The sequence below is a fragment of the Thalia democratica genome, chromosome 9 (genome assembly GCF_965202585.1).
Source record: "Thalia democratica chromosome 9, ktThaDemo2.hap1.1, whole genome shotgun sequence".
Lineage (NCBI taxonomy): Eukaryota > Metazoa > Chordata > Thaliacea > Salpida > Salpidae > Thalia > Thalia democratica.
Window position 1 is genome coordinate 11439240 of NC_139173.1, and position 14101 is coordinate 11453340.

Here is a 14101-nt window from a genome sequence, read left to right on the forward strand (position 1 = left end):
GACATTTATTTCGAAACTTAAGAACATTATTATTTACAATATCTAATTTGCAAAATTAGTAAATGTTTATTATAAATGTGAAAAAGTGTTGTGATTTTTGGTGTAAAGGTTTATTTATTGATCTTGTGTCCTTATTTATACTGCAGCTAAACTTTCATTTTTTTTCTAAGCAGAGCTTGTATTGTGATAAATGAAAACTGTCAGGTTTTGTAAAGTGTTAATTGATTATATATCATAAAGAATTTTTAACTATATGTTCTAATGATACTAATCTAAAAGCCATAAATATATATAAAATTTATTTATATAACAAAACATTGTTTTTTATATGCTTTTGAATATAATCTACAAAAAAATTTCTTTTTCTGTTGAACACCATTGACCGAAACTTTATAATAAAACTCCAGACATATAGATTATATATATTAGGGTTGGACTACTCAGGCCACTCAGTATGAAACTTTTTCAGTTATAGTTTATGTAACTCAGGTTTGTTGCTTTTTTTTTTTCACAGCTCATGCTATTTCTGATTTTTTTTCACAAACCTCAGCGTTTTAATGGTGCACAACAGCTCAAGTTTTGACATTTTAAATTCTAATTATTCTTAGTTATTGTGAGTTATCTCTTTTTATGATAAAAAATAACATCTTAATCTTAAGCATTAATTTATTTTGTAAATTAGACCTTTGGAACATTTAATTTTTTTTAATCATTTACAGAGGTATGAGTGAAAGAATTTTCAAACTTAAGTTATGTGTTTTCTCTTTTATTAAGTATTTATTCCAATTTTTTACCTTTATAATATTATTTGTAGGCTAGACTCCTACAAACATTTAAAAAAAATTTTAATTAAATTATTCAAATTTGATATCTTTAAAATTTTAAAAAGAGTTTTAATGTGTTACCTGTTTTTATCAGTTCAAATTCATGTTTTTCTTTAAAATTCATTTTTCTCTAGAATTTTAATTTCTTTGTCATTACTATGACCTTTAAGTACTCGGCTGTGTTAGAAGTGAAAACTAAAAAAGTTTTCTTTCAAAATCAGGCTCAGGGTAGTTTGATGTAACTCAGGCTAGTTTTAGGTCACTCAGGCTGGCTATTTTGCTTTAAAGAGTGGCAACCCTAACAAATATGGTTAAAAAAACTAACGATAACTTAATATTTGTATAATTTTGATATGCTTAATTCCTTTTAATTTTAGCAGAAGTAAAATATGTTATTAAAGTTAACTTCTGAACACCACCAGCATCTTCAGTTTTTAAACTCCATTGAACAGGATGTTGCAATTGAGTTTGCTTCCATATCTTTGAAGTTTTTAAATTCTGGCATTAATAAAAAAGTAATAAAATCTGCAGCCCAAAAGCTTGGCGTGAGCATTGAAACAGTTGAAAACTGCATATTGGGAATTATGCAATTGTTCTTAGAAGCTACTAAATCCAAACTGAATGAAGACGAGTTTTTTGATTCAATGATTGTTCACAATTTTTCAACTGAACTTTCAAAATCCTTACAAAGTTTATACAGAGAGCAAGTTAAGGAAACTAGATCTAAACTTAAACAGAACGCGCCTACACTTTCCACTTACAAAAACTTGGAGTGGCGATTAGATGTAAAGCTTGCTTCAAGAGCTCTCTACAACCAACTAGATCCATCTATTTTATTGAAGTTAGCAACAGACGATTCTGATGGTAGCAATAAAATTGAACTTTTAAAATTTGACATTTCCATGCTTAACAAACTAATAAGTGAGCTCGAAATGGCTTTGTCTGAAGATAAAGTTAAGCATGTACAACGTTTTTTGAGAAATATAACTTAACTTTTAAGCTATCAAATAGAGTAGAATTAAATTTAGTTTTTATCAATTATAGCAGCGTTGTAATTTAAGCGAAATTTTGTTTTGATTTTTCTTTTCCATTTTTTCTAAATTTTGTAGTGTTTTTTAAACATGTTATTTAGCCGAGGAATTTTTAGCAATCAGATGCAATAAAAACTTGTACTTATTTGTATAAAATTTTAAGATTTAACTGTCTTAATAATGATTTTTTTAAAGTTACGCAACAAGTGAATTAAGACAGTTTCAAAACATAAATATTTAAGTTAAGTTATTTATTTCAGATATCTAAATTTAAGTTATTTTTAGATTGTTATGATTTGATAAATCCAATGCGTACTAAACTTTAAATTTTGTAAATATAACAAAAAGCATAAATAACTTTGTTTCTTATTGTTTAAAATTTTTCAATGCTTAAAAATTGTTAACAAGTCATATACTCATAACAAAAGATGACAAAAACATTAATTTCTATTATTTATTTTATATTTTGTTAACGTTTGAAATATATTGATTTTTATATTGAGTATAATGAAATTGATTTTTGCTAACTTGTACATTTAAGCTTTATCGACATGTAGAAACGTAAAAATTTTCTGTTAAAGAACCTCTTATCATATTATTTTATATATGAAATGATTGAAATAATCTGAACTGATCACAGCACATATCTATTTATTCTATTTTATTTATTCTATTTATTGATTGATATACTAAATTGATTTAGAGCAATTAGTGTAGTGAAACAATGTTTACCAGAACTACTTAGTTTAAGATGGTATTTTTTGATGTCAATAATATTCTATAAAAAGTGTTTTATTAAACCGCTGGAGATTATTTACAAAACTAGATTTTTAGTTTAAAAAAAGCTATTGTTTATATATTTAACGTAGATAATTTGTTGTATTGTTTTAATTTGATTATTTTGCTCAATACTTTACAAACAAAGCAGAAATTTTTTTATTTTGTATAAAACATACACTAACTTAGCATGTTTATAATTTTTCATAACAATTATAATTAGTTGCTTTTTATTTGTTTGTTCCTCACTATACTGTTATTTAAAAACTAAGCTTTTAAAATTTAACAAATTTTTTTTTATTGATTTGTTTTTAGTTTAAAGCTTCAGTTCTGGCTCAAACTAATGTCTAATTGTTTAATTTTTTTGCCATAATAACATTTTATAAATATATGATGACAAATATTTACTACAATATAATTTTTAATTAAAAAAAAAAATATTCAAAATTAATAAAATTTGGTTATAAAACATCTACCACTTCAAATCGTTCATTTCTGATATTCCCACGCTTACATATTTGAGTTCGTTCACAGATTGTACGGTAAAATGGCATCGGGGGAAGGCGATTTCTACGAGATAGTGCGAGCGGACAACGTCTCAGCTGAGAGTTCAATTGAAGATCTCCACCCGCACGTTCCAGACCCCATTGCAGTGAAGGGGTCCGGTCACATCACCATGTCAGTTTTTACTTATTGTTTGGTTGAAGTAAAACGACTTAACATTACTTGCACAGTTTTTACCACTAGAACTATTGTTTGGTTGAAATAAAATTAGTTTGTGCTAAATTTAGTGATGAGCTAATGTGTAACATTTAAAATTCTAGTTTTTTAAGGGTTTTCTAGTAGTTTTGGTATGTATTTAAAAATAAATATTCAGTTTAATTTGAAACTTCCTAATACAAAAGTAATAAGTTTTTGTTAGCTAGTAGAAAGCCATTAATATTTTTTTATTTTTCTATTTAAAAGTATTATAAAGTACTACTAATATATATTACTATAAAGTAACATTATTGTATTTTATTTCTATTGCTTAGTAGTGGTATACTACAATAAACAAAGGTGTAACATTTAAGTTTTATTATTAACAATTGTACAATAGTAAACAGATACTTGCACCTTTTTTGTTGAATTATCTTCACTTTACCATGGTAAATTGCAAATATATTTAAATTAGTTATATTTTATAGTATAATAAATTGTGTTTTGCTATTTGGTTTTAAATTTATTGAATATACTGTTTTTTTTTTTCAAAACAACAAAGTGTTTTTTTTGAGTCATTAGGATCTAATGTTTAGGAGCTAAAAAGATGGAAAACAAATCAAAATATTTCGTTGATGAATTATTTATTGAATTTTTAAAGCCTAAAAACAGTTTTTTTGAAAGTATACAAATAAGCAGTTCAGTTACTTTTTAATAATTAAATGATAAAAGTTTGTATGATAATATTCCACTTAATAATTTATAAAAAAAATGTATGTAATATATTTTGTTTAGACCTGTTTCATTTTAACACCAACTAGACGTTGAAAAGGTAGTAAATCGAATTTCTGCAAGAAGTGCTTCCAAAAAAACTATAGTTTTACAACTATTTAAAACTATATTCTGTTTTATTAAAATCTGTATTTTACTGTTTTTACCAGTGTTCAAAACCTTTTTAACAGTGTATTAGACTAAATTTTATCGCATGAAACAAACACTAGCATTACTTAATTTTTTTTGTCAATATACTTCAATATTGTAGGCTTTATGACTTAAATAATATTAATGTTTTAAACTTTGTTAAATTTTACAAAATTTAATCGATAGACAAATTCCTCAAATGTCAAACTACTGACCAAGTTTTCAAGTATAAAACTACATTTGTACATGATGGAAAAAAAGTTTAAACATTAAAGATGGTAAACATCAGGGACCTAACTTTAACACACCTGTTACACGAAAACTTTCCTAAAATAGTGATTTGATTTAAATAGTTTTAAATTATTATAAAAAGCGAAAATAAGATACTCACAAACCAAAACTACACTAAAGTTTAAAAATCAATCAAAAATATTTACTATGCAGATGATATTTTATTTTTTTTAGAACTTATTCAGCACTCTTTTATTTCAGAACTCGTCAGTAAATTAAATGAATAATAAAAAAACATATATATAAAAGTCATAAAAGTTAAGTATATTTTCTATGATCTTTATATGTTTTTTCAGATTTTTTTTGACGAGCTTTTTTAGCGAAAATTAAACTGTTGATTAAACTTTGAAAATATAAAGAAAAAAATCAAAATCTATTTAATAAATCAAAGATAAATATCGTTGCAAAATTGTTCAAGTTTGAACCTTGGTAATAATTAGAGCAGATAATTATTACCAATTCAAGTTTCATTACTAAGCTATGTACTAATATTCTCGACAGCTTGCAATCTCCACAGCAGAAAATTACATGTAAAATTAGTGATAGTATTTATAATAAAATTACTCTAATATTTTACAGATTTGGACTTAGCAATCGTTTTGATTCTGAATTTCCTCAGCAATTAACAGGAAAGGTAACATTTTGAAAAAGCTTAAGTACTTTTTTATTTATTTTTTATTGATATTAATTGAATATAGGTATAAGATAAAGACTAGATGTAACTTGTTTATCAATGCAACAAAAAGTAGTCGAATTTTACTCATTGGGTAATTATTTATTTAAATGTAACTTTGGTAATGTTTAAATTTTATGTCAGTAAGTTCTTAAAGAAAAATAAAATAATTAGTTGCTGCATTAGGAAGTTATAGTATTATATTTTACTAAATTTTCATAGGAAACTTTCTCTGACTAATAGAAATTAAAATGACTCTTGTTTTTGATGATAAAAATATTAAAACAATGAAGATATATTTTATCATAAAAATTATCTACAATAAATATGTAGTAGATTCTAAATTAATAATCAAATTAATATTGAATTAGTTTTTATATTTTTAAACTGTCTTTTTTATGTAAATTAAGAACAGAAAGACTTGCAAAGACTAAATCTTATCTATTTTTTTTTATAGTAACACAATTATAATATTTAAAATTCTCAAATTGTCCTTAGGTATTTCAATGATTTTTTTTTTGTTTCTATCAAAATACTATATAGAAAAAATATTATACCTCAAGAAATCGACAGCGTTTTTATTTTATACTCATTATATTGTTTAAAGTACTTTCAGATTCTTCAGCAAACAAATTGAATAGAAAACTCATTGTAATTCATGTTCAACTTATTTGCTGAAGAAGAATCTGGAACTACCTCAAACAATATAATGAGCATAAAATAAAAAATTTCTAGATTTTTTCGAAGTGTAATAGTTTTTATATATAGTATTTTTTTTTGTAATAGTCGTATGATATTACTGATAAAAAATAAGTAATGATATTTTTTATCTACAAGGGATAATTATATACTTAGTTAATGGGTACCATGGCCTAGTTTTGTCTTTGTTAAACTGTGTACCTGGTTGTGATAAAAAAATTGTTTCAATGTGCTCTAATAGTTATTGTATTAAAGTATTCATAAAGTTTTTCTCTTTATTTATTTTTCAAATATATTTTTAGATATAATATATTTACTGAGTGTAAGAACAAATTCTTTAAACATGGTCATTTAATTGGTAAAAATACTGTTTTTGTTTAAATAAATAAATGTTTTACAATCTAATTTACCCAAAATTTATTTTCAATACGTTAAAGAGCTTAGTTGTTTAGACGATTGACAAACGCTGATGTAAATCATAGAAAACTCGTTTTAGCCACGTGTATATTTTTTAAATCAAAAAATTACTTATTGATTTCTGTTACTATTTATTTATATAACTAAAAGTACTTAACCTAATTGAAAAAAAAAAAATTTTTGACATATGAACAACGCTAAAAAAGCTGGGTAGGTGTCAAATATACTAATTTTTGCACGTAGGGTCACTTTTGCATGGAGCATCACTTTTTTACTAAATAAATTTTTTGTGCTGCGCCACTGTTGCTCGGTTGTCATTTGAAATGTTATTACTTGTCCAAAAGTGACACTCCGTGCAAAAATGACACCGTTTACAAGTGAATTCAAGTAAAAAAAAAAAACGCTTCGTACAAAAATTATAACTCTTTATTTTGACCAATTTCCAATAAATTTCTATGTGTTAGACATATAAAAAATTGGAAATTAATACAGATTGATAAAAAAATTAATGTATATGTTTGTATATTACAAAACTGTTATTTTAAACGATATACTCCAAAGTATATACTAACCTGCAGAAAAATAGCCTGTTTTATTTTCCTATTCTAAACTTCAATTTCAATAAGCTTCTGAAATTTTAAAACTAGTAGTTGAAACACAAATTACATCTCTATTAATTAAATTTTATTATTTTAAATATAAAATTCTGTTTGAATAAAATTTTATTTAACTGATGATCTCGTTTGATTAGGTTCAAGCGAGTGAAACATTGTATTGTTAATAAATTAAAAATTTTTAATTAATCATTCTCCTTATATTTTAGTCGAGAACTTTTATTGTTATCCTTGAAGCAAAAAGTACACATTATTTTAAATTTGACTATTTTTACTTACCAAATAAATCTAATCTTGTCATGTGTTTGTATACTGTTACTAATTGTGTTATAAGTTTTGATAGATGAGCTTGTGTGATTGTTAACAAAACTTGAATACCAGCGAACTTGCAATATTTTCACAGATAGCCCCTGAGGAGTTCAAGTCCACAATCTACAGAGTGAACAAAATACTGAACAAGTTCGTCTCGCTCAACTTTCTCTGGTTCCTGATTGGCTGCCTGTGCTGCTGCTGCACGGCCGGCATCTCTATCTGGCCCGTCCTCTGTCTCGACAAGCGTAGCAAAAGAATGCTGGAGAAGGCACTGGACTGGGAGAACAGAAACCTCTACCACAAGGTATTTGGTATGAAAATTCATAAGATTTATTTGTTGTTTGCCAGTAATGTTGATTGTTTTTAGAGAAGTCAAAGTAGAAATTATTAAGCTGTTTGAGTTTTTATCTTGATATTAATATTTTTTAAAAGCATTACAAACCCTAGTTTTTTATTTTAATAATTTTTATATTTAATGCTTTTAAGATCAAATTTACCTTCTGAAAGATAAGTTATTAAAGTTTTCTGTTTGCGAATACTTTTATTAAAAAATATAATGAGTGTTGGATATTGTTATTTATTAACAGCTTGGTCTTCATTGGAAGCTGGACAAACAAAGATTGGCTAACAGCACTATGATTCAATATGTGAGTATTTTTGTTGTAAAATAAATAATTATTTTCATCTTGTTTGAAACTAATAGTTAAGTTTGAACAAAACTAATAAAATACCGAGTTTTAACAAAATCAAGTTTTATATATAGAAAGTATAATGTCAGGTAGCCAATTAACCTGGAAAAACCTGAAATTAGATAATTTTTAAAAAAAATGGTAAAACATTGAATTTTGTTTTAAGTCATTAAAAAACCTGGAATCTTAAACAGTATTAGATGTAAAAATGAAATTTAGATTATATAAAATAAACATGCAAAGAAAATCATTTAACTTTATTTGTTATAAAACACATTTAAAAAAACATTACAGTATCTGACTAACCTTAAATTAAATTTTTACAAAAAAGAACAGTAAAACTTAAGCTTAAGAAAAACCTAGAAGAATTTTCTAAAAAACCAGTAGCCACTCTGTAAATTTTTAGAAGAAAAAATTACAAAAATCTCTTAAAAAAGTCAATTTTAATGTGATTCGTTTGTTTCGTGAGAAGTGCTTTGTATAAATTTATTTGTTTTGTATGTTATATAAATATTCATTTGAATAATAATTTTAGTTTAAATACAGATTAGCTTTTCGAGAGAAACACTTTTTGCATAATATAATTAAGACAAAATTAAATATTGTAAATGTTCAAAGGTAGTTAAAACAGCAAAACAAGTAATTTATTGTCTAAACAGGTTTTGCTCATTGAATATATACCAAAAACACCAGTTTACAAACCGGACTGAATTGAAACTTAAGCAAAAGCAGAGCGTTCAACTGAAATTTCAAATTATTTGTATGTAAACGAAGTAATATGAAAACTTATATGGTGCTAAAATATTTTGTTGTAAAAGCATTCATCTTTGTCTGTAATTTATGTTTCAAGAACTATACATTTTACTTATATATATATATACATAAGTATTTTCAATAAAATCATAAAAATTATAATCTTGTTGATTTAAGAAAATTATAAATATGTAAATGTAAATATTGTATAGTTAATATTTTATTTTTGTATTTAGTTATTTATCAAAAAGTACTATATTATCATGTTTTATTTTACAAGTATCATCGAAAATAATGATTCTGTATTGTAATCTGTAGTAAGTAGCTAATTCCATCCCTAAAAAAGAAGCATTTTTGAAATTTGTAATAAAAAGATGTCTGAAAAGTAGAAATCATAAAGTCTATGGTGTGACTACCTCTTAACAAAAAATAGCATAAGTATTGTGTGTGCTTTTAATTATGTTATAAGTAAATATAAACTTTTTTATTTGTCTTTTTTATTCGTTTATGAAAATTGTGCTTGTAAACATGTTGAGTAAATATTATTTAAAAAAGCAAGTGTGATTGATTAAATTAATTTAATTAAAAAAATACAAAAAGCTTATTTTATCTACTATCCAAGTTACAAACTTAGAATAAAAGAAAAATTGTGCAAAACTCTATATATTACCTTACAATATTGACTTTGCAAGTAGGATAACTTTTTAACTCAAAATACTGATAATTTATAAATTTATAGTTATTAAACTTAACTAAATTTATGTAACATAAAAATTCACAATTCACTGAAGGTATTTTACAAAAATGAAAAAAAAAACAATTAAACTCGAGTTTCGCCGCGAGGCTCCTCCTTTGAGTTATTTTATAATAAAAAACCGCAATATAAAAAATACGATAAGCTTTTGTGAAAAATTTGGAAGCTGCACATGACATAATACTGTAAAATATTACTGTATTAACAAAAAAATTTAACAAAGTCTATAAAATTTTCCTTTGAATATTTCATTTATTAAAATAACGAACAGTGTAATTTAAATTGATATCATTTATAATTTTCTTGTAAAGAAAGTTTTATTTTTAGTTATTATAACAATCATTTCGTAAACCTAAGTTTATGAGTTACAAAATGTATACAAAATTGTTTAATGATTCAACATATTTATTAGCTTCGATAAATTTAAAAGATTGTTTTTAATGAATGTGTATACTTTTATGTCTATTCTTAAAATTGTTTGCTTTTTACATACTAAAATTACTCATTTTGTAAAAAAGAACATGATACCTTGGATTCACACTTTAAGGTTTTATTCAAAGTGCGTACTCAAGAAAATGACTATTTATTTTCATAGTCTAGGTACATTTAAAGCTTGTTATAGAACTCTTTAAATTTATAACCTATTATCACTTCACAAGCAATTTTGACTACCAATTTTTTAAAAATATTGATTAGAAGGTTTGTGCTTGTTTCTAAGTAAACTATAATTTCTTTATTTTTGATTCAAATGTATGAACACCTAGTTTAAAGCTTTCAACTTCTACACAACTAGTTGTATCTAGAAAGTTTATTTCATTTATTTGTGCTGTTTTAAACATGAAAAGAGTCTATTTTAGGCGTTGTAAAAATAAAAACAAATTAAATCAATATAAAAAGAATATTATTATAGACTTAACAATCCTTATGGTATTAAATATTTGTATATATTCCAATCTTACCCTTACAGCAACCTGCAAAGTTTCGTTTGACATGGTCGTGCATTAATAAAATTATTACTATTAGACTTTTCATGATAATATATAGTGTTTTTATCAATATTTGTTTAAAAAAAAGTTATTTGCATTTAGAAAATAGTTTTATAGTTTTAAACTTTGGTACCACTTTTTTACTTAAATTTAATTGCATTTAACTTATCCAAAGGTTTTCATATAAACGTACAGCAATGTTAAAAAAAAACACTTTTTGAAATACACCTAAAAAAACTTAACCTGAAGTATAGTTGACAAATAACAAAGGTTATTATGTCATGCTTAAGTTTCACAAAATTTAGTTTTCCAACAAACTAAGTCGTATAAATGTGAAACAAATATAGTACCTATTAACTACGGTATTGCTAGCAAAAAAACTTAATAGTAACTAGTGACCTACCGTATACTGTCTTTTTTATTGTTATATATTTTCAAAAAAGATCAGAATAACTAGTTGGAAATATAATAATTTTTTTTTTGTGTAGAAAGAGAAGGTTATCACCATTAAATCATAAAAAAAATTGAGAAAAAACACGCTCTACCTACACAATGCATCAAGCTGAAACAAATCCCAGTGTTATTATTTTTTAATAACAGTAATTGATCTATGTGTAATTTATTTGTTGCTTTAGGACTGTCAAAAAATTTAATGAAAAAGTAAATTTTTAGTTTGCACTTTACTGAATATCTATAATAAAACAATTTCACTTTTTTTTATGCAACACTAATTTTAATTACATCTCTTATAAATAAACTTTTAATGCTATTTTAAAAATAAATCAAACAATATTAGAATGTTTTATTCAATGCACTTCTACAAAGTTGATTAAAATGGAAATTATTTAGTCATAAGTCATTTATATAAATTCACTTAACTTTTAAGTAGAACATAATGATAGGTAGTCAACAAAAAGATACCAAAAGTGTAATTTTGCATTTGCTCTACTATAAATTTTAATTATCTTTATCTTAATTTGTGGTTCAGGTCCTAATTGTGGATTTGTTAGATCACTAAACTCTAACTTTCAATAAAATAAAATTCCCTTAAGTTAAGAAACATGGAGTTAAGAATTTCTCGCCAAAGTCACTATCAGAATAGGTTATTTTTTACTATAGTTTAAACCTACACCCGCATTAAAAAAAATAGTTTTCTAATTTTGCCATTAATCTGTGCAAACCATGTTAAAAAAGTGATGTCAAGCTACAGAACGGAAAATGAAGTCAGAAAAGTTAAGGAGATAATTTTAAGGACGTATTCCATTGTACTTTTGATTACGCAGTTTTGCCAGTAGAATCCAGTTATTTTTGTTTTCGATTTTTTTATCTATAGTTGCAATACAATCAAATAACATAAAATTAATAAAATTGCATGACTCATAAAATTTAAACAACTTGCATATTAAGCTTTTTCATAATATACATTATTTGTTTATTTCAGTATTCTATAAAATAAAAGAAATTGAAGATAATATAAAATTCACTTTTTTTGGGCAAAGTAATTGATGCAGAACTAGTTTATCATACAAAGTAATAATTTCCTAAATTTTGTTATTATTGAAATTACTGGTTTAGAATTTGAAAAACAGTTATTTATTATAGTTTTTAGCAGATAGTTTTACACTTATAAGAAAATTGACAATTAAATGCAATACTGTAATCAAATATTTTATCGATTTATTTCCTGATATAGGGCGAAGTGGTTTTTGTTTTTCATTTTGAAACTGCATATAGTACCAAACCCGCGTCTACTTTTAGAATCAAATGAAACCTGTGAATCTGTCTTTAAAAATCATATAAGTTCTTCAGGGTTTAGCCCAAGGGATGTTTGAGAAAATAAATATGTTTGAGTTCTTGTTTTTTTTGGTATAAGCTTTTAGTTAAGGTTCTTACAACATTTCTTTTAAAACTTCGTTTATAATAACGCTATGATTTTTCACGCTTTTTTTTAATGGTCTTAATCTACTAACGCAAGAAAACGCAAAAGCTATGTCGGAGCACTCGCCGTTAAGTAAAACTTAAAAAATAATGTTGTAACCGTTGAATTTTCTTGTAAAACTCTAAGTGTTTATTTTATAACTGATTTTTGAAATAAACCAAGTCGTTTTGATTTTATTCACTGTGCTCGTGGATACTTTCCAGACACCTTAGGCATGGCGATTTTTTTCATAAAATTCATACGAGGATCCAAAGTGAAGTGTGAAGGAGTGAAAGTGAAGATAATCGCTTTCTAAACCTGCAGCAGAACTTCTAACTTTACTTACACGCATTCAGTCAGCGTGAGAGATTTTTACTAAATATTTAGGTCCGTTTATGATTTTTTATCTTTTAAGCTTTTAAGATAAAAAAAATATGTAAATTATGACTCAAAAATAACTATAGTATTCTTTTTTTTTCTGTAATTAAATTATATAGAAAAAATAATAGTTTACTTCAAAGGTACTTTTATAGAATAAAGTTACTAAAAGCATTTTATATGTAAATATTAAACATCTTTAATTTCCACATACTTAATTAAACTTATAATTTTAGTAATATAATTAACTATACTTAATATTTTTAAAATGTTTTTTAGAATTATTTTAATAATTAAAAAGTATGTAGTAAGTATAGAAGAACGAAATATTAATATTTATGCTGTTAAAAAAGTTTGTAGTACTAGTCATAAAAATACAACACAAAATGAGGTATTTATAAATTTTAAAATAATCCTTAAACAGATATAAACCAAATTTTCTTTCTAAGTTTTATTTGACCATGCTTTCGACATTTAAAAATGGTTATTATCACAACAAAAGCTACGAAAAATAAATATTAGTGTAAAAAACAAATAGTATAATAGTAACATCAATAATGAATGATGTAATATCAAACAAAGAATTATCAATCCATGAGGAATTTTGATTAAAAAGTAAAATCCGAGCCTAAATAAATATTAAATAGTCAAAGATATAAGTAAAATACGGTTTAATTTTCTAAGTTTTGTGTTGTGTTTGCTAAGCTCAGTTATATGTATTTTTTATGTTAAATAATGTTTTTTAGTTCATATAAATGATTTTTGTGTATTATTTATACTTTTAATAACTTATATTGCTAGTTGTTTGAACTAACACTTATTTATTATAGTTTTTGTTGTGATAACGGCAAATGTTGCATGTCAAACCATGGTCAAGTAAAGTTAGAAAACAAAATTTGGTCTATATGTATTTAAAATAGTCATAAAAACTTTCTCTATTTTATTCTTTACCAAGCAGCCACAGAGGTTTGCTTTTGCAATTTACTACGGTTTTGTTATTATGTGTCTTATATAAAACTGTTGTCGTTTTGTTTATCGATTTACATATTTAATTTTTAATAATGTAATAAATCAATGGCTCCTAGTATAAAAAATATGTTTTAAACAAAAAATTGTTTGAACACTCCTTACAAAACACTGGAGTGCAAATATTTTACTACATTATGTGTTATCCTTGAAATTTCAAGATAGTAGTTATTTTTATACAAATCGTAAAAAGAGATCTTTATAAAATTATAAAAATGTTTAAGCAATGAAAAAAAAGCATGTAGTAGTTTTTAAGAAAAAATGATCGATGAAATTTTTAACCAATGATAAATTATATAAACTATCATATTGATATTCAAATAAAATAACTAAGATAGT

The 14101-nt window shown here is 24.4% G+C and overlaps 2 protein-coding genes across 2 annotated transcripts; both read left to right on the plus strand.

The window, feature by feature from the left end:
• The first annotated feature begins 1206 nt into the window (after positions 1-1206).
• On the plus strand, positions 1207-2165 carry LOC145844185 (COMM domain-containing protein 2-like). The gene has a single exon (XM_082951555.1). The coding sequence runs from the start codon at positions 1214-1216 to the stop codon at positions 1814-1816; it is 603 nt and encodes a 200-aa protein (XP_082807681.1). The 5' UTR covers positions 1207-1213; the 3' UTR covers positions 1817-2165.
• A 998-nt stretch (positions 2166-3163) lies between these two features.
• LOC145843928 (cysteine-rich hydrophobic domain-containing protein 2-like) lies at positions 3164-8800 on the plus strand. Its single transcript, XM_082951206.1, has 5 exons — positions 3164-3310; positions 5123-5177; positions 7350-7562; positions 7846-7905; positions 8607-8800. The coding sequence occupies exons 1-5, from the start codon at positions 3180-3182 to the stop codon at positions 8655-8657; spliced, it is 510 nt and encodes a 169-aa protein (XP_082807332.1). The 5' UTR covers positions 3164-3179; the 3' UTR covers positions 8658-8800.
• The last annotated feature ends 5301 nt before the right edge of the window (positions 8801-14101 follow it).